This window comes from Mus musculus, chromosome 2 (assembly GCF_000001635.26).
Source record: "Mus musculus strain C57BL/6J chromosome 2, GRCm38.p6 C57BL/6J".
NCBI lineage: Eukaryota > Metazoa > Chordata > Mammalia > Rodentia > Muridae > Mus > Mus musculus.
In genome coordinates this window covers 131,296,194-131,316,618 of record NC_000068.7, presented here as the reverse complement: position 1 = coordinate 131,316,618, position 20,425 = coordinate 131,296,194, and the positions used below count along the sequence as shown (strand labels likewise).

The 20,425-nt window shown below is 44.1% G+C and overlaps 2 protein-coding genes across 15 annotated transcripts in view; one reads left to right on the top strand and one right to left on the bottom strand.

Annotated features, from left to right (window-relative positions):
* The window catches only part of Rnf24 (ring finger protein 24), a 54,405-nt gene extending 36,274 nt beyond the window's left edge, over window positions 1-18,131 (top strand). Inside the window, exons 2-6 of the mRNA NM_178607.4 lie at window positions 3,307-3,456; window positions 8,102-8,144; window positions 10,926-10,967; window positions 12,288-12,367; window positions 13,039-18,131. Of these exons, the coding sequence (NP_848722.1) occupies window positions 3,314-3,456; window positions 8,102-8,144; window positions 10,926-10,967; window positions 12,288-12,367; window positions 13,039-13,177 (447 nt within the window). The 5' untranslated portion in view covers window positions 3,307-3,313 and the 3' untranslated portion in view covers window positions 13,178-18,131. The remainder of the gene's footprint in view (window positions 1-3,306; window positions 3,457-8,101; window positions 8,145-10,925; window positions 10,968-12,287; window positions 12,368-13,038) is intronic.
* Pank2 (pantothenate kinase 2) overlaps window positions 17,431-20,425 on the bottom strand; it is a 37,181-nt gene continuing 34,186 nt past the window's right edge. For all 14 annotated transcript variants that reach the window (XR_001783191.2, XR_001783192.2, NR_149747.1 and 11 more), the window contains one exon: window positions 17,431-20,346. Coding sequence is in view for 10 of the 14 variants with exons in the window: in NM_001355681.1 (NP_001342610.1) it covers window positions 20,296-20,346 (51 nt within the window). In the remaining 4 variants the exon portion in view is untranslated. The remainder of the gene's footprint in view (window positions 20,347-20,425) is intronic.

The window sequence follows — 20,425 nt, the reverse complement described above, 5'->3', positions numbered from 1 at the left end:
GGTTCTTCAGGACCAGCGCCTTCAAATGCTCCAGCAGTTCATAGATGGGGTATATGTTGGGGTGGGCCAGCTCCAAGCCCTGAGTCTGCGTGGTATCTGAGTTGGTCAGACCTCCCCTCCAGCTCTCCCATACTCATCCCCCCACCAGGGGGTGGAGCTGGCTCACCTGCACCTATTCCACCAGGACCAGCTCTCCAGCACTGCCCAGGCAAGGGGCAGAAACAACTCATCTGCTTTCACACCCACACCAGGGCCAGCCCTACTGTGCTGCCCAGGTGAGATGTGAGCTCATTCTTAGTGCTGCAACTGATGCTGGGTGGTGCTACCTCTCCCACAATGCTGAGATGAGGGGTGGGCTAGCTCTGCACAGCCCTCAGAGATGTCCACATGGCCTTTGGTGTAACAGAACCCCCGAAACAGCATGGGCCAGGACCTCAGCATGGCCTCAGGTGCCACTATTGGCTACTCACTACCCTCGAGTCTCTGATTCAGCCCCTCTTCACTGTGTACACACCATTCTACCTCTCTCTCTCTCTCTCTCTCTCTCTCTCTCTCTCTCTCTCTCTCTCTCTCTCTCTCTCTCTTCATCTTAGTGGCACCTGGAGCCTCTGGGTGTCTGGGGTCATCTTGGGTGTGCTCTACCTACCCAGGCCACCATCTATTGTGATTGACATTTTTGCTGGGTATAGATAGTAGTCTGGGACAGTATCCATGGTCTCAGTCTGTAGAACATCTTTTTATTCTACATCTGGCTTTTAAAGTCTCCATTAAGGGGGGCTGGAGAGATGGCTCAGAGCATGGTTAAGAGCACCAACTGCTTTTCCAGAGGTCCTGAGTTCAATTCCCAGCAACTATATGGTGGCTCACAACCATCTGTAATGAAATCCAATGTCTGAAGAGAGTGACAATGTATTCACATGCATAAAATAAATAAATAAGTCTTCTTTTAAAAAAAAGTTCCTATTAAGATGTTAGGTGTTATTCTAATAGGTCTGCCTTTATATGTTACTTGGTCTTTTTCCTTTGCAGTTTTTAAATATTCTTTCTTTGTTCTATATGCTTAGTGTTTTGATTGTTGTGCCCAGGGGAATTTCTTTTCTGGTCTATTTTCTGTGCCTTTGACCTGGGTTGTCTCTTCTTCTATTCCTATTCTTCTTAGATTTGGTCTTTTCATTTCATAGTGTCCCAGATTTTCTTGCTGTTTTGTGCCAAGATTTTTGTTTTGTTTTGTTTTGTTTTGTTTTGTTTTGTTTTGTTTTTAGACTTAACATTTTCTTTGACCAAAGTCTCATTTCAACTATCATATCTTCAGTGCCTGAGATTCTCTCTTCCATCTCTTGTATACTGCTGACAAGGCTTGCCTCTGAGGTACCCATTCAAGTTCCTACATTTTCATTTCCAGGTTTTCCTCAGATGTTTGGGTTTTCTTTATCAATGCTATTTCCACTTATGGGTTTTGGATTGTTTTACTCATTTCCTTCCATTTCTGTTTGTGTTTTCATGGAGTTCTTTTTTTCTGGAGGGGAGGGGTTTCAAGACAGGGTTTCTCGGTATAGCCCTGGCTATCCTGGAACTCACTCTGTAGACCAGGCTGGCATCGAGAAATCCACCTGCCTCTGCCTCCCAAGTGCTGGGATTAAAGGCGTGCACTACGCCACCACTGCCCAGCTTCATGGAGTTCTTTAGGGGGGTTATTCATCTCCTCCTTAAGATCCTCTATTTGTATTTATAAAGACTACTTTAAGGTCCTTGTCCTGAGCTCCAGCTGTATTGGCAAGCCTTAGGACCTACTGTAGTAAGGGTGTTGGGCTCTAGTGGAGACATACTGTCCTTGTTACTCTTTTTATGCCCATATCCAGGCTTCTGGGTTTGTGATGATCGTAATTCTGACATCGGTCTTGTCTTTGGGTAGTGTTTTGTTCCTTGTTTTCTGTTGCCCTTTCTGGATCTTAGGAGTGTGTGGTAGCTGTATGTTGCCTGGTAGGGGATTCTTTTGGGATCCTGCCATTGGGAGTTTCAGTTAAATGTATTTCTAGGTTTTGAGAATAAGATTGGCGTTGGGTGATTTGAAGGGATCCACAAAAGGGAAGAAGCAAGGTGTTCTACTAGGATCTGCTTGGTGTCCTGGGAATGGGGGCAGAGGGAGGGGTGCAGCAGGTGGTCTGCTGCAGAGCTGGGTAAGACTGGGGGACTGAGTGCTTACCTGGCAAGTAGGCTCCCAGGGAACTCAGTCCACTTTTTATGACTGACTAGGACTTACTCCATTGTAGGTGACAAACACAGTTGTTTACCTGTTCATCTCATTAGGCATCTAGGCCTTTCCACCCTGGAGCAACAATGAATTGTACTGCTAAGAGTAGTATACACAGGCTTTGTTTGAACTGTTGTTCTCAGATCTTTGTGATATTGCTGGACTGGAAATGTTGGATCACATGATAATCCAAATGCATTTTCCACTTTGTTTTGTATTGTTTTGTTTTTGTAGATTCTCACTCTATATCCCTGGATAGCCTAGAACTTCTTATGTAGACAAGCTGGCCTTGAACTCCCAGAAATCTACCTACCTCTGCCTCTGAACACAGGAATTAAAGCTGTGCATTACCAGGCCCAACTCTATTTATTATTAAGCTTTTCGAGAAATAACTAGACTGTAACATTAGATGCTATGTAGTTACTTAATCCTCTTTCTGAGGCTATTGTTACTGTATATGCCATGTCTCTTCTCTCCGCTTCATATGGGTTCTGAGCATGGGGCTGGCTTGTCAGGCTTGCTATCCTGCCAGTCCATATGAGCTATTTAATGCTTACCATTATAAGTACTGGTAAGTTAAGAGGTGACTACTGCTACATTAATGGGTGTTAAGTTAGATAATCTGAGAAGTTCTAATACATGTTTTTCTTCTTGCACTTAAAGGCTTTTGGTGTTGATTAATTACTGACATTTCATGTAGCACCTTATGAATGTAAATAGAAATGCTCTGTGTTGAGTGTAATAAAATTGGTAAATATTTGATATAGGTGAATGAAAGAAAGAAGATAAGAATAATAATACTTTGTTTTAGTTCAGGTCAGGCATTAGAGAACTTTTGCCTCTCAAGTATAAATATATAATGTTGTCTTAGTTCTAAGGTGGGGGAGAGGGTTGGTTCTGGTTTGTTTATTTTTTACAGTCTTGCTATGTAGCTTTGGCTAACCTCAAACTCATAGCAATTCTCCTGCCTCATTCACCCAAGGGCAGGGATTACAGACATGCACCATGATGCCTGTCCACATCTAATTCTTTTCCATTCTTTTTTTTCCCCACAGTTCATCCATGAGCTCAGATTTCCCACATTATAACTTCAGGATGCCTAATATTGGATTCCAGAATCTGCCTCTCAACATCTATATCGTGGTTTTTGGCACTGCTGTGTTTGTCTTCATCCTTAGTTTACTCTTCTGTTGCTACTTGATTAGGTAATCGATTTTTATTCTTTTCAAATATTTCAGAATATTTGAAACAGTCATTTCTACCATAGAGTCAAAATGGATTATGTGTAAGAATGGGCCAGTTTTCTAAAGCCATGGAGGCCTAGCACTTTAATTGTGGGCTGGTGTTTAGTAACCCACTTTTGTGTAATTTTCAGTCCTATCTGCTGATGAGGTGTTTTCCTCTGTAGTAGAAATTGGTCTTCAGTAGTTTTTCCACAATACTCCCACCCCATTCTGCATCACCTACACCACTGTCTCTAAGATTTCATCTACTTTCTTCTTTTAGGTTGTGTTATGTTTTGTTTTGTTTTGTTTTGAGACAGAGCCTCAATCTATGCATCCCTGACTGGCCTGGTACTTGCTATATAGACCAGGCAGGCCATGACCTCCTAGAGGTCTACTTGCCCCTGCCTCCAGAGTCCTGATTTAGCCTGCTGAAAGTTGCTCTGTTAGAAGGCATTTTGCACCACTGTCATCTGAAGTCACCATGGGTCAGAAGACAGCATTTTACGTCAAGAGCCATACCTGAAAATGCCTCTTGCTGCTGGTCTTCAATTACCTCTCTGGTGCAGCACTTGTGTATGGATCTAATTACTTATCTGCTTTAAACATTCCACACTCTAAGTGTTGAGCATTCACAGAGGCATGGGATAGACGAGGTCAGCTCACGTGGCGTGGGGTGATAAATTTTGCCAGTAATGTTTCATGCTTGGCTGACTTATTATCTAAACACTTTCACCTTTTATATTATTAAATAGAGCCTGTTTTTCAAAGCCAGAACTGACTTTAAAATTTTATGCAAGCCAGGTGTAATAGCAGACACTTGTTATCTTAGTGAGATGGAGCCAACATGATCAAAAGATTAAGGCCAACTAAACTACATAGTGAGGCATACATATCAAAACCCAATTTAAAATGTTACATGAAGCCCAGTATAGTGGCACAGACTTTAATCCCAGCACTAGGGAGGCAGAGGCAAATGGACCTCAGAGGCCACCCTAGTCTATACAGTGAGTTCCAAGAAGTTAGCCAGAGCTACATTGTGAGACTTTGTCTCAAAACATTTTTGTTGTTGTTGTTTTGTTTTTTGGTTTTTCGAGACAGGGTTTCTCTTGTGTAGTCCTGGCTGTCCTGGAACTCACTCTGTAGACCAGGCTGGCCTCAAACTCAGAAATCCACTTGCCTCTGCCTCCTGAGTGCTGGAATTAAAGATGTGCATCACCACTGCTCAAACCAATTAAAAAATGTTACATGATCTTCAAAGAGTTTTGGTTTTTTGTTTTTGTTTTGTTAAAAAATAGGATGTTAAAAAATAGAATATTAAAGGGAAAAGTTGTTTGTTTTGAGACAGGGTCTCTCTGTGTAGCTCAGACTAGCCTTAACCCTTGTCCCTCTCTCCTTAGGTTTCTGAGTGCATGTTGGTTACAGGTAGGAGCCTCTGGGCTGTAATTTCCCATAGAGTAAGACTGTCTGTCTCACAAAAAGAATAAGAAGGGCCAGGTGGCTCTCACACACAATCCTAATTACACAAAGGATGACGCAAGTAAATCCTGAGTTCAGAGCCACCCTGAACTACACAGTAAGAACCTGTCTCAAAGAATTGGGTAGAGGATGTGATAAAACTTGGGAGTAGGAAGGGTTTGACTGCACTGCTGAATAGAAGTTTAGAATTCTAATCATGATAGGTGAAGGGAAATTATAAGCCAGGTTTCCCCTCCCCTTGCATGCTAGACAGGCATTCTATCGCTAAACTATAGACTAGTCCCAATGTGCCTGAGCAACAAATAATGATCCTATTAAATTTTAGCCCAGGGAGCATAGACAATTGTGTAAATTTGGGGGTTTTGTTTTCAGACATGATCTGATTTTATGGCCTCGATTAGCCTGGAGCTTGCTATGAAGATAAGGCTGGCCTCCAGCACCAAGATTTGCCTGCCTCTGCCTCCTGAGTGTTGGGATTAAAGTTGCAGGCTGCCATAACTGGCTGCTTTCACTCTTGTGTGTGAATCCCAATTAACTATACAAATAATTAGGACCACATGGTAAGAAAGGTGGATGCTAATATTAGTGGAAAGAAACTTGAGCAAAAAAATAAGAGAGGACTATGATTTTAACTTATCTCCCAGAGATGTGTGTCAGAAATGGTCCAATAGTGACTTTATGGTCGACAGTGCCTGAACTAACCAAGGATAATTGTCAAAGGTTCAAACAGCCAAGGAACTGCCATGATAACAGAGGCAAGGAACATAACCAGGAATCCTGAACTGGACTACGGCTAAGGAAAGGGCATGAGTGAAGAATCCTGTGGAATTCAAATGGGGCCATTGGTAATAGTTGGCCAATGTCCTGTTAGCATTAGGCCATGTCACTTTCTACTGTGTGGTAACTGTACTGTACTTCTGGAACTGTAAGCATTGGAGAAACATGAAAAGGTGTATGTAAAACACAGTGGTGGAGCATGCCTTTAACCCCAACACTTGGGAGGCAGAGGCAGGTGGATTTCTGAGTTTGAGGCCAGCCTGGTCTACAGAGTGGAGTTTCAGGACAGCCACACAGAGAAACCCTATCTCAAAAAACTGAAAGGAAAAAAAAAAAGTCTATGTGAGCTGGGCATGGTGGGTCAGGGTCCTACGGCAGAAAGTTCTTAAGTTCTAAGCTGGTCTGGCCTACATAGTAACATTGTCTCAAATCAAAAATATATACTGATTCTTTGCCTTTTATGTGTTTATTTTGGAATAAAAGTGGTGGTTTTTATGTGCATGTATGAGTATGTGTACCACATGTGTGCAGGTGCCAGTAGAGGCTAGAGTGTTGGAACTGAAATTATAATCACTTGTGAGCTATCTGATGTGGGTGCTGGAAGCGAAACACTAGTCCTCTCATCTCTCCAGCCCCTAGAATAAAACATTTAAAAATAGCATAGGATGTTTTTTTCATGGTCTGTTTAGTACAATGTTTTTGTTTGTTTTTTCACTAATGGTTTTCGCTCATGGTTCACTAAGTGTTTCCAATGCTGATGTGCTATATCTTGCAAAAGAAGACTGGATTTTTTTTTTTTAACTGAGGAAGGAAGTATGTCGGATAAGCTTTGTTTGTGCTGTTGACCCTGAGATTTGTGCTAAAAAACCAACAATGTGCATTAAATAAGGTATTTGGGAACAGAAAAGAAAGAAAGAAAGAAAGAAAGAAAGAAAGAAAGAAAGAAAGAAAGAAAGAAAGAAAGAAAGAAAGAAAGAAAGAGGGAGGGAGGGGGAGAGAGAGAGAGAGAGAGAGAGAGAGAGAGAGAAAGAAAGAGAGAGAGAGAGAGAAAGGAAAAAGGAAAGGAAAGGGAAAAAAGAAAAGAAAGGAAAAGAAAGCAAGCATGGTATTGACACGGGGCGCTAGGTTTCTAGGACCCTCTCAACTGTGAAACAGGTGAGTCCAGACAACCAAAGTGTGTGTTTGTTAGGACATGGCCACTTCCTAGCCTCTTCCTAGCTTCTGGTAACGACCAGCAGACCCTAGCTCTCCTTGACTTACGGCTGCTGTTTGGCTTCTGCTCTGCAGTCACCTAGTCACCTGACCTTTTTCCTGTCTCTCCATCGCCTAAGTTACACCAGACCCAGGATTCAGAGTTTTAACGGATGCCATTGCAGCCAGTATGCAAGAGAGAGCACTGGCAGGGTGCCATGCGGAGGAGAAAGTCCACATGTTGCACGTGGTAGTTGGTAACAGACAGGTGCTGCAGTTCATGGGGAAAGAAGGAACTTGATAAATGTTATAGAGCCAGTAAGAATCAGTTTAGGGATAAAAAGAATCTAAGACCCTACCTTACAATTCACATAAAATAGAGCTCTCAGCCCTTAATGTAGTAGATAAAATAAAACGTGATTTTTCAGAATGTGGGGCATTGTCTTGAGACTGTCTTATGTAGCCCAGGCTGGCCTCAAATTCTCTGTAGCCAAGAATGACCTTAAACTTTTGATCCCTTTACCACTGTCTCCAAGTGCTGGGATATCATGTTTGTCTCCAGACATTGACTTCAGGAGAATTATCCTTTATTCATTCATTCATTCATTCATTCATTTTTGGTTTTTCGGGAGAGAATTATCCTCTTAATCTTTGGCTAAGCAGACATTTCTGAAACTGGATACAAAAAGAATATCCGTTAGGGACTCTGGATTGGAAGAAACCAAATACAAAGGAGAATGCACCAAGCGACCCATGGATGTGAATCTTAAAGCAAGCACAGCTAACCTACATTTGGCCAATTGGGCAGTTCTAAGGGTGGACACTGACTGGGAAAGGTCACTTAGAAGCTTCAGGGATCCTCGGAAGAACCTATATCTTGATGTAGATGAGAATTATTCCTGCAGATGCATTTTTTACATTTCTGAACTATGTACTTAGTTTTTTGCACTTTATTGAATTTGTGTATTAATTTTTTTAATTAAGAAGAATGAGACAAATTAACTATTGAACTAAGACTTTGCTTAACATGAAAAATCTTTATCTTCATTACAATGTTTGATGTATTGAGATTCTTATTTCAATGAGATTTCTCTAGAACTTAAGAGTGGGTACTATCCCATGGTTCAGTGGGAACTCTCTCCAAAATCTCAATATCTCACCATTCATTTGTGTCTTTTAGGCTGAGACATCAAGCACACAAAGAATTTTATGCCTACAAACAGGTGAGAAATTGAATTACAAGTAGCTTTTACTGTGCTTTTCAATAAACTTTGAGACTGAGTTCCATTCATAGTTTAGGCTGGAATTCTCTTACTATGGGTTCATCTTCGCTTTTCCTTTGTCAGTTTATACCACAGAATAGAGCAATTTGATTTTCTAATGTGATCTTTTATTTGAAGCTATAGAAAATTTAGGTGATAGGATAAGATGACGGAATTTCAGCCAGTATTTGTCGAAGAAAAATGTTGTCATCTGTAACACTTCAAGTCACCACTGACTTAATGGAGTGCATATCCCACTGTGTGGGTCTCCTCTTTTATGAACAATAGGGGCTGCCCAGAGGAGCCAGCTGTGTTCCTGTGTTCACTCTTGCCCTTGGGTCAGCAGCCTTTCACCCACATGTTTTTGATCACCCCAGCTTGCTTTGTTGGTGTTGGCATGTTTTGTTGTTTTAAGCAGGATCTTACTAAATGCCCAGGGTTGACCTGGGACCTATTTTGTAGTCCAGGCTGGTCTGAACATGATGCAATCCCCATCACGGCCTTCCAAGTGCTAACAGGCCTGTGTTGCCATGCTGATAGACGCTACCTTTTCTTGAAGCAAAAACAGTAGTTTATACTTCCATGTATCATCTATTAATATTTTACTGCTAACATAATCAAATAGTGGTCCTAGATTTCCCTTAATTTTGGCCCCAAACATGACATTGTTGATGTCCTTAGCTTCTCTGAGACAGTAAGAGAGGTGGCTTCTTTGGCTCTGCTGACTCTGAGGTCACATTTTAGAGTTGTGTGTCCTTCTGTTTGACTGTGTGGAAGTGTTTGAGGGGAACTCATTGTGCACCGTGCATGACTACTGTGGCCTCTGGCGTCTGCCATGTGGGCCTAGCACAGATGAATGCTGAAGTTTCTAAATGAATAAGTCGCCTGTCTCAGTCCTGTCATAATCTTAAGTATCTACAAGACGTTTGGGTATAAGTTAACTATAGAGTAAAACTGGCCTTGATGGTCATTTAATAGGTAGAATTCACGGAGAACTGGTGAGGTGAGGTGAGGTGAGGTGAGGTGAGGTGAGGTGAGGTGAGGTGAGGTGAGGTGAGGTGAAAGGTAACCTAGTCCTGAGATGCGTAAGATTTTAGCACATCATCCTCTGGGTGGACAGCAGCTTGCTTTGTGATTTATGAAAATGCGATTTCCCTTAAATCTTTCCTAAAGATTTATTTATTTATTTTATGTATGTGATATACTGTCCCCCAGATCCCATTACAGATGGTTGTGAGCCACCACGTGGGTGCTGGGAGTTGAACTCAGAACCTCTAGTAGAACAGTCAGTGCTCTTAACTGCTGAGCCATCTCTCCAGCCCCCTTAAATCATTTTCTATTTGAATGTTAAACATCTAGAATTTAAACATTTTAACCAAATTTAACTTCTCTGATTTTCCCCTTTAAGATAAACATAAGCTGGGCAGAGGCAGGCTGATTTCTGAGTTCGAGGCCAGCCTGGTCTACAGAGTGAGTTCCAGGACAGCCAGGGCTATATAGAGAAACCCTGTCGAAAAACAAAAACAAAAACAAAAAAAAAAAGATAAACATAAGTAGAGGCTGTGAAGAGATGGCACAGTGGTTAAGAGCTCTTCTAGAGGTCTTGAGTTCAATTCCCAACAACCACAGGGTGGCTCACAACCATTTATAATGGGATCCAATGCCCTCTTCAGGTGTGTCTGAAGACAGCTACAGTATACTTATATACATAAAATAAATTAATCTTAAAATTTTTTAAAAAATATTTTACATGTACAGGTGTTTTCCCTGCATGTTTGTCGGCACACTGTGTGTTTGCCTGGTGTCCTTAGGCCTAAAGAAGGCATGAGAGAGTCAGATCCTCTGAGACTGGAGTTACAGAGGGTGTGAGCTGCCATGTGGGTGCTGAGAATTGAACCTGGGTCCTCTGAAAAGGAAGTCAGTGTTCTTAACAACTGAAATCTCTCCAGCCTCCAAAATTTTTTTAATGATGTGTATTATGAAATTTTTATTTTTTGATAGAATTTTTTCAATGTTCCGTTCATTTCAGCTGATGTTTGTTACCACACACCCAAAACAGATTTAGGTAAAAATTTTCTGAGGACATTGGCATATAATAATCAAACTTCCAAAATAAAATTTACTTTATATTTAATCTTGTATGAACTACAATTCTCATCAGCCAAAACTACTTTACTGAATATGAGGTTATTGCTTCTACCGAATTTATCTATGTCTTCAAGAAAAGGAAAGTATTGCTCTACTCTCAGAAGTATAGCTGGAAGTGGAACTTAGAAGAGTGTCTGCTAAGCATGCACAAAGACCCGCGTCCAGTCTTCAGCACCACCTAAACAGAGCATGGGGAATCACAGCCATTCAAGAGGTCATGGCAGGAAGATGAGAGGTTAAAAGTCATTATTAGCTACAGAGTGAGTTCAAGATCAGCTTGAGCTCTTTAAAAAATTAACTCAGCTGGTGGTGGCACATGCCTTTAATCCCAGCATTTCTGTGAGAGTGAGGCCAGCCTGGACATCCAAGACAGAGTGAGTTCTAGGACATCCAGGGCTATACAGAAAAAACCCTGTCTTAAAACAACAACAACAAAGGTGGTTTTTCTTAGAATATTTGAAAGACTGTTGTTAATTGTAGTACTCAGAGTCAGATTTCTCTGAGTTTAAGGCTAGCCTGATCTACATAGTGATCTATATAACCTGATTTACTATATATTTACATTGGTGTAAGAACATTTTTTTTCTCTTATAGGTTATATTAAAAGAAAAAGTAAAAGAACTTAATCTACATGAGGTAAGCTGCTTTTATATTTTTATTGTTCCTTGAGCCGTTTTCTAAAACAAGTGGTGTGCTTGAATACCTTCATTTTCAGAAGATGAAAAAGTGGGTATCTTCCTCCTCCCCTCTCCCTGCATCTCTAGTGACTGTGACAATACCATAAGGCACATGGTGTATTATTAATTAGTCCTCCTGGCACTGTGACAAGACACTGGATAGCAACTGACAAAAGAGAGGTTTGTTGTGGCTCCCATTCTGGGTGTCTGTTCATCACAGTGAAGAAGCACTGGCAGTGAGCCAGGCTTAGCCACAGCCCTAGGTGATGAGTGAGCCAGGCCTAGCCACAGCCCTAGGTGATGAGTGAGCCAGGCCTAGCCACAGCCCTAGGTGATGAGTGAGCCAGGCCTAGCCACAGCCCTAGGTGATGAGTGACCCAGGCCTAGCCACAGCCCTAGGTGATGAGTGAGCCAGGCCTAGCCACAGCCCTAGGTGATGAGTGAGCCAGGCCTAGCCACAGCCCTAGGTGATGAGTGAGCCAGGCCTAGCCACAGCCCTAGGTGATGAGTGAGCCAGGCCTAGCCACAGCCCTAGGTGATGAGTGAGCCAGGCCTAGCCACAGCCCTAGGTGATGAGTGACCCAGGCCTAGCCACAGCCCTAGGTGATGAGTGAGCCAGGCCTAGCCACAGCCCTAGGTGATGAGTGAGCCAGGCCTAGCCACAGCCCTAGGTGATGAGTGAGCCAGGCCTAGCCACAGCCCTAGGAGATGAGTGAGCCAGGCCTAGCCACAGCCCTAGGAGATGAGTGAGCCAGGCCTAGCCACAGCCCTAGGTGATGAGTGAGCCAGGCCTAGCCACAGCCCTAGGTGATGAGCTGCTCACTGCCCTTCCATAGGAAGCAGACATCAGCACAGCTGCTCATCGTCGGGGTTTTCCTGCTGCTCCCCTCTCTTGATTCAGTTGGGACACCTAGCCCACATTGAGGTGTGTCACTCCTCAGTTACAGCTCTGCGGAACACCCTCACAGCCGCAGCGGCTGAGCGCCCCGTGATTGATAGTGAGGATTAACCCTTACATGAAGTCTCAGCGTTCTCAGGGATTGGTTCTTTGTGAGATCTCATTTGTAGCACACGCTTTCCTTGAATTCACAACAATCTTCCTGCTTCAGCCTCCCAAGTGGTGGCAGGCACAACTCAGCATAGCTGCTTTAAGAATTCTATTTAATACTTGGTCCTCTCACTAGCAGCGTTAGACAGCCAGAGTTGCTTTGCTGAGCTTTAGGGGCCCACACCGTGTTTTGTAGTGAACACTGGCCTCACCTGTGACTTTGCCTTTCAGCTCTGTGCTGTGTGTCTAGAAGACTTCAAGCCTAGAGATGAACTGGGTATTTGCCCATGTAAGCATGCCTTCCACAGAAAGTGAGTATTGGTGTGGAATTATTTAGTGTAACCCAAATTGCTGTGGGCTATAGGGCACTGCCAGCCAAGCTTGATGGTGTCACAATTGGTCTGTAGTGCAGAAAACTGACAACACTCCACAGGGTGGGGCCTGTGCATGTGTACGTGACATTAGAAGGGACCAGGGAAGTGGAACATGAACACCACTGCAGGCTTGGGCAGAGATCCAGCCATCCTACACCTCTATACAGCACTTTAGCTGGGTTGTCCAACAACTCTATCTCTTGATGCTGTGTTTTAATCAAGCCATTAATTTTAAGTCACAGTAAATATGTAGGTATACATGATGCTGTAGGGTCACCTCCCTTTCTTCTGACACATTCATATCCCCTCCTGGAAATTTTGTTGGTTTCTCTTATTAAAATCGTTGGTTTTTTCTGCTTTCCTTCATCAGCATACTTTATAAGAAGGCATGTGTGACCAGAATTATAAAGTACTAACTGTGGTACCTTCACATCAGCCTGTAGGAGATAGAAGGCTCTGGCTTGTCAGAGGGTGATATGGATTCTGCTGAGAACCTACCTCAGACTCCACGCTGGCTTTGTGTAACTGACAGTCTCAGTAGTGAGCTTAGGCAGGGGCTGTTGTAAGTCTGGAGCTGACTTCTCCCACTTGGCTGTCTTGTTCTGCAGGTGCCTTGTTAAGTGGCTGGAAGTCCGGAAAGTGTGTCCCCTGTGCAACATGCCGGTGCTGCAGCTGGCCCAATTGCACAGTAAACAGGACCGCGGTCCCCCTCAGGAGCCCCTCCCTGGGGCAGAGAATATTGTATAGCTTGCTGCAAGGATCAGACTGTTGCTGGACACATCAGTATGGAGCCAGGAGGAACACAAGCAGACTCCGTTTTGGCTGCTCTCTGCCTGGGGCACCCACTGTCACTTCCTTTGCCTCATGAAGAACTCTTGAGCCAGGCAAGCTGAGACCCCAGGCATCTGGATCTTGTGACAACCAAAGCACCCTGACATTACCCAACGCCAAAAGGAGTGGATGAGCCTGCAGATTTGGTTTCAGAAGTTTCCTGAGCATCGCCTGTGTCTCCCAGGCATCTCCACATCAAACAAAAGGGAAGATAAGCACAGGTGTTAGAGAGCAGAGCTGTGAATGTGGCTTTGATGCCATCCCACCTGTGGACCTGTAAGCTGCTGTGCAGACTTGACAGCCTGTTGCCGCCACATGTCCTCTTGACATCCGAGTCTAGTGAAGCCAGTTGTTCCATCAGCTGAAGCAAAACTGGCTGTCAGTATTTGGTGAGGCAGCCCTGCAAGGCTTTTCGGGTTCTGTTCTTTTAATAAGGCCATCTTGGAACCTGAAGACTTTGGGGACAGCAGCAGCAGAACCCCTGCCACACGTGCCAGTTCACACTTGCTGTCAAACCTTCCAGGTTGAAGCCATTGGAAACATTTGGAAAGGCCTGGTCAGGAGCCATCCCACTTCCGTTTGCCCTCCTAGTCATCAGTAAGACCCAGCAGGAGCTTAATCCTGAACCTCCATGGTCCCTGTGTAACCCAGGGGCCAGAGTACTGCTCAAGTATACCACAAGTGTAGTGTGATTCCATTACAGCTGCTGGCCTCAGCCCACTGGCTAAGGAGTGTCTCTTGGCCCCTCAGATGGCTCCAACGAAGAGCCTCTTAGCAAAGCCAGTCCTCACCCACCAGGACGGCCAGGGCAGACACTTTGGCTTCTCTCCTCTGCTCTTTTTCTACATAAGAAAAATGTCTTACTGCATTTTTAAACATTTATCCCAAATCAGCTCCCTGTAATTCCGAAGCCAGCAAGCCACTTGGAGTTGTAAATAGTTTGAGGAAGCTCCCGCATGGCTGGCCTTCTGTTGGTGTGTACCTCAGTTCTATGGACTTGAGATCCCTAACTGAAGGGGTTTTTATAGGGAAAATGCATGCTGCTCTTTGGCTCTTTCTGTCCAACTTTTCTAGAGATAACTGCCTCCAATAGGCTTTGTGAACAGTGTAAATTCGCCGTGTAAAGCACAGACTCTTATTCTTACATAGCTTGCTCTCCCTTCCCTTGTCACAACAGTGCCACTGCAATGCCTCTTCAACTGCTCTGCTCTGCTCCATCCCACAGGTGTGAGGAAATGTTTTCATGAAGTACATTCTGGCATGGAGATGGAGGGCTTTGCTACTCTGTTCTTGGATTAGAATCCTTACTTAGAATAAGAGGGGACCTGCCTTTGCCTCCAGTAGCTGGGATCAGTTGAGGAAGAAAATTCCAATTTGTCTAAAAAGTGCTGTGGAAGCCAAGTTGTGGCAGTATACATCTGTATAGTCCCAGCTGAGGCAGGCAGTGTCACAAGTTTGAAACCAGACTTGGCTTCATAGTGAGATCCTCTTGCAAAAGGAGGCAGCAGGGGTAAGAATAGGGGCTCTTGGCAGAGTCCATATGGAAAATTACAAATCCAGTTGGAAAGAATAAGCTGTTCCCAGTGTGCTCTGTGACCAGCCAGCTGGATTCCTATGCAGGGCAAGGGAGTGTGAAACTTTCTATGGGAGCCTTAGCTTGATTGACTCCAGTAATTCATACCTATGTCCCTCTTTGCAGTACCATAGTCAAATGCCCACACTCAGTTTACAGTGAAATGTTCTCAAGTGACTAACGCCACAAGTGGGCTTCTCCTGGCTTAGTTTTGTTATAGGCTAGCATCTAGCATTTCATATTGCATAACTGGATACAATAAGGAAATCCCCCCTTAAAGATTTCAATATGATCGATACTATAAATTATTGCCACTCACAGCTTTCATAGAATCTTGGCCTTTAGTTTTAGCTGCGGCTTCTCCTGTCCTTGGATTCAACCACTCAAAAGCCAGCATCACCAAAGCCCCGTATTTCTAGAGGCAAGATTGCTCATTAGACTTGCAGATAGGTTGAGGTGGTTGGTGTGCAACCTGAATAGTCAGGGGCATTGGAAGAATCCTGGGTGCTTTGCTCTGCTCAACCTGAATGAGGTCTCCTAACCTTTTCTGCTCAGCCACTCTTAATGTGATTTCTTCCCAAAAGGCATTCCTTGGGCTGGAAGCTGCAGCTGCAAAGTATGTTTCTCATCTCCCTTCTTGGCCACTGCTCCCACTTCTGGCACCTGCCAGCCACAGCAACCCAATATTTGCTCCTGATGTCTGGGTCCCCCCTCAGTGCTTCCTCTGTATCTGCAGCATTGGCCCAAACTTACAATGAGATCACTCTTTCCACACCATTCCTAAGTTTCTGGTAACCTTTTGTGTGGATGTGTGAGGATTTGGGTCTACTCTCAAGACCACTGAACTCTTATGTGTCTTTAAGTAGCTAGAGGATTGGGTGTCACTGTGGACTGTAGTGTTAGAAGTGGAACAAAACCTATCTATCCTACCTGGGTCACTGTAACATAAAAAAATTGACACCTGCAGCTTTTCTTTGTCAAGTGTAATTTAGTTTGGCCTATTCCTATTTAAGGTTCTTTTAACATGTACTTGCCTAACCAGGAAGTAGAACAAAACAGCCATGTAGGGACAGGTAGCCTCTGGGCGAGATCTGTGCTGAGGAACAAGGGGCCTCCCACCATTGCCAAACACTGTTCTTGACAAGACTTGACAAAAAGATCTTTCCCATGGCTCTGTTCCACAGCATGCTATCTCTAACTTGGAATAGCCACTCTAAGCTGTGCTAAATACCTACAACACCTACTTTCTGAGAATTTGAGACTATATAGAGACGTTCCTGAGAGCTCTATACAGAAATGCTTGGACTAGTTTGAATTGGTTACTTGTGCTTTTCTGTAGGTCAATCTCTCAGACCCTCCTTTCTTTAGCCACCACCTAGGAACTAGCAAGGTTTCTAGATGATCTGCCAGTCCAGTCTGGTAGGCACAGGCACAGGGGAGCAGGAGCTGCTGATAGCACATACCTTCCTGGTCACAAACTCAGGAACTTCTGAACTATGGGACTAACTCCTGGCTCCACCACAGTCTCTCTTTGAGACAGGTTCTGTGTACTCCCAGTTATTCTGAAACTGTATAGACCAGGCTGGCCTCAAAATCAGAAATCCAGGGCCTTCTGCCTCTGCTACAATTAAAGGCAGAGCACCATGCCGAGCCTCCACATTGAATCTTGACTTGCTCAGTCTTCCTTGAGTCTTTGAATAGGTAATCCTTATAAAATTCACACATCACAATAGTTGCCTTCCTTGAAAAACTATCCCATGAGCACTGGATTCATTTTTGTTTCTTTAGTCTCCTTTTATGGGAATGTGGGGTGGGGGTGGGGGCAGAGGCTATACAGAGAGCTTACCCAGAAGTGTATTGAGTGTATTGTGTGTGAAAGGTAAGCCTGAAGTAGAGGTTTTTGCATTTACATTCCTTTTTATATGGCTTCCTTCACAGATCCATCCCTCAGTATCCCTAATAAAACAGCACAGCTGCTTCCCCTACCTTCTCCAGGATGACAAAAGCTTGCCCCCCAGTCCTAATCAGTCTCTCCAGGTGCCTGGACCAGCTGCCATCTTCCTCCCTCTCCTTAGTTGGTGCCTGTGCTTTTGAAGCAGGAAAGCATGTAGTAAGAGATCTCTTAAGTCCCCAGGGCTAACAGTCATTCTGCAAATGAGACATAGAAGCAAATACTTTGTATAGAATTTTCCCACACCCAACTCTTTTTTGCCCTCTCCCCTTCTAAGGTAAAAGTTCTCCTTCAGGCAGCCAGTGAGGGAGAAAGCATACCTGTACCTTGCTCTCCAGCATCCACCACCCAAGGTCTCCCCTACTCACCTGCTTCCCTGCAGCCTAAGCTGCAGCCAGTGGGTAAGGAGGAGACTCGCCCCTTTGGCACTTCATCGACTCTAGCCTGGTTAATCTTCCCTGATAAGAACCTCCTGAGGAGCTGGTGAGATTGTTCAGTGGCTCAGAGCACTGGCCGCTCTTCCGATGACCCAGGTTCAGCTCATAGAACCCACCTTGTGACCCTCAGCTTCAATCTGTAACTTCAGTTACAGATCTGGCATCTGAGTGTACCAGGTGCAAACATGTACATGCAAGCAAACACTCATACACATAAAAATAAATTTTTATTTTTAAAAAATTGCTTAAATGGGACCATCAAAGTATTTAACTTAATCTTAGAGGTAGGGACCTAAAATGCCAGGTAAAGGTTTTTTAAATAAGATTAACAGGACCTATCAGTTTTCAAGTTCAGCTTTAGAACCCAAATTATTTCAAGATGCTTTTATTCCAGTTAGCTCAGCACGTATCCAAATTCTTCGTTCCTTTGTTCACAGGATCAGGAAAAGCTACCCCTGCTGTTTCAAAGACACGCTGTAGCTCAGATCATGACCTCACCAGTGTTAAGGGACTCATGTGGTTGAACCCTCAGCGCCGTCCATGCCTCTCCTTCCAGGCTGTGGTGGAGAATGTGACGGCTTGGGGCCATTGCCTCTGTCTGAGGACATGTCCAGGAAGGTGGAGGAATGGCACTTTAGTCTTGTCGTTTAGCCCTATGGGGCTTATTTACTAGATATAACTCCCTCAAAAAAGGTTTATGAAATGCTGAGCCTCAGGTTTCATAGACGTGTTTGTACACTAAGAATTCTGCAGCAGAATATTTTTAAACATTGGTTTTTGTAAGCTATATTTTTGTATATTTAATTGCTATTTTAAAACTTTAATGCATTTTTTGCTAATCACTTGTTTAAAAATAAAACATGCATGTAATCGACCCAAACGTGTAAATAAAGAGCAAATTTTGAAATACTTTGTATTTGGACCTGTCAACTTTTGCACTAGGGCGAGGTAAGGTGTGGCACACTGATGGGGGAAAGGCATCAGGCCACACCACACCATGCATTGCATTTGTGGTGGCTTGATGTATATAGCTTTGTCCTTTGACAGTCTGCCACATTCCCAGAACTTGCCCTAACCCTAATGCCAGGTGGTGAGCGGCTCTGAACTCAGCTTTAGCCCATGGCTTCACCAAGGCACACGTAACCCTGGAGCTACCTCCAAGCAACCTTGTAACCCATCTCTATAACCGTTTGCTCTTGGACTCCCGGATCCCTGTACCCCAGGTTGTTTTCCCTGTAACCTGCTCCTTCACTGCCGATTATTATTATTTTCTTGTGCTCTGGGGTTCACTAACTCCTCCCACAAATAAATACATCCTCTGCGTTGTCTCTGACCCAAATGACCCGTGCTTTAGGGGTTCTCAAAACCAGGCGTTCTAAAACCAAACTAGGTATCTTCAAGCACCCCCTAGACCCAGCCACTGATGCCCACAAGACATTACCTCTTTGCGTAGGCCAGCCTCCTCCCATCTTAGTTCAAGCTACTTTGTGCTCCAGGGCCACAAACCTTCCTTTCTGAGTGGGAGAAGTGAAGTGGAGCTTTAGGCTATCAAAACAATGACCTGGATTGGACAGCTAAGAAAAGACAAGATGGTTCTAACAGACACTGCAAGTGGCTCCCAGTTCAGAAGTGGTTGTGAGGTGGAATGTGTGTATTTCTGCAAATAGTGCTGGAATCAACAGGAAGACAGCTTGGCGAGACTCAGTTGAGCTTGAAAGTGGAACTGTCAGAGTGTAGACAGCAGCCAGGGAAGCAGGTGAGAACTGGAAAAGATGAGGCTCTGAAACAAACCCTTTGTATTTATGGAGTTTACTAGTGGCGCACACCTATAATCCAGCACTTCGGAGGTGAAGGCAACTAGATCTGCAGTTCAAAGGCCAGCCTCAGCTATACAGTATTAATGTCGAGTTTGAGGTTAGCCCTCACCACCCGAGACACTATTTAAAGGAAATAGAACCCATCCCCAGAATGACCCTGGGCTGAGCACAACTGAGGAAAGAAATAGACAGTGATGGTGTGGGTCACAACAGCACCACACATCCTGTTGGGCTCTGTGATCCTGAGGCTTGTTCGTCTAACACTGTGGGAGGAGCTTCAATGTAGGAAGACAGAACCATGAATACAAAGCACTGGTCACAACTGTCAAATAGGAGTCACCTGAGGGATGGCAGGGAAGAACACAGCCCTGCCCCAGATGGAGAAACTTTCTAATAAAAGTGCAGTTTTGAGGATCTCTCAGAAGCAAAGCAGGGATTAGCAGGAGGGAAAACTACCATCCCTGCAACACCCCGTGTACTGTGCTGCCAGCACAATGGAACCCTTAGTCCTAATGGGCCAAAGTATGTAATAAAAGCCAACTATATCCCTGTGGGAACTGAGAACCATCAAGCAGGCTAGCCAGCCAAATCCAATCCTAGTTCCCATAGTCCAAACCAACAAGAGCCTTCTGTTGCCCCAGAGCTGGCACCAGAACCCATGGCTGAATGGCAGAATCCTTCCCAGCCAGAGCTCGAGGTCTCCATTCCAGCTCCAAGGCTGCTGTGAACAGGCCCACCCTTGCCTTCAGCTACAATGCAGGCCATCTCTTAACATCAGATGCAGAACAATCCTGCCAAGTTTTCAGAAGCTTGAAATAACCCATTTTCAGTATGTTAACATAGGCTAAACATGATCCAGCGCGCAAAGAAAGATGACCTCCAAGGCATACTGATGAAAGCGGTTAGATTCTCACATACATTTCAACAGGACAAGCAGTCAGCTGCTGGTGGGAGTCCAGAAAGCTCCACGTATGCCCAAGTGGGTGATGCTGGGATTCCAAAGCACCTCAGGGGTTAATAACGCTGCCCTGAGAATACCCTATAAACAGCAAATCCTCATACTGCCTAGACGGGGGTGGGATGGGGTGTCCTTAGACAAAATTTTAAGAATTTATCTTGATGTCTTAGAAAAATACATTTGTTTCTTGCTCTGATTTGAGTAGTACACGATCATAAAACTTGAGTCTCTTAACAAAACAAAACAAAAAAATCCACAGATGTCTCTGTGGCAGGTTTCAGGAAGTCCTCTCGGTAAGTCAGGGTATCTTCAACAGCTCGAGGAGTGCTCCAACGGCTCCAAAATATCCCTGAAAATTGACAGACCACAAGTAAGATTTTTTTTTAATTAATCTTATATATATATTTTAAGATTTATTTATTATTGTA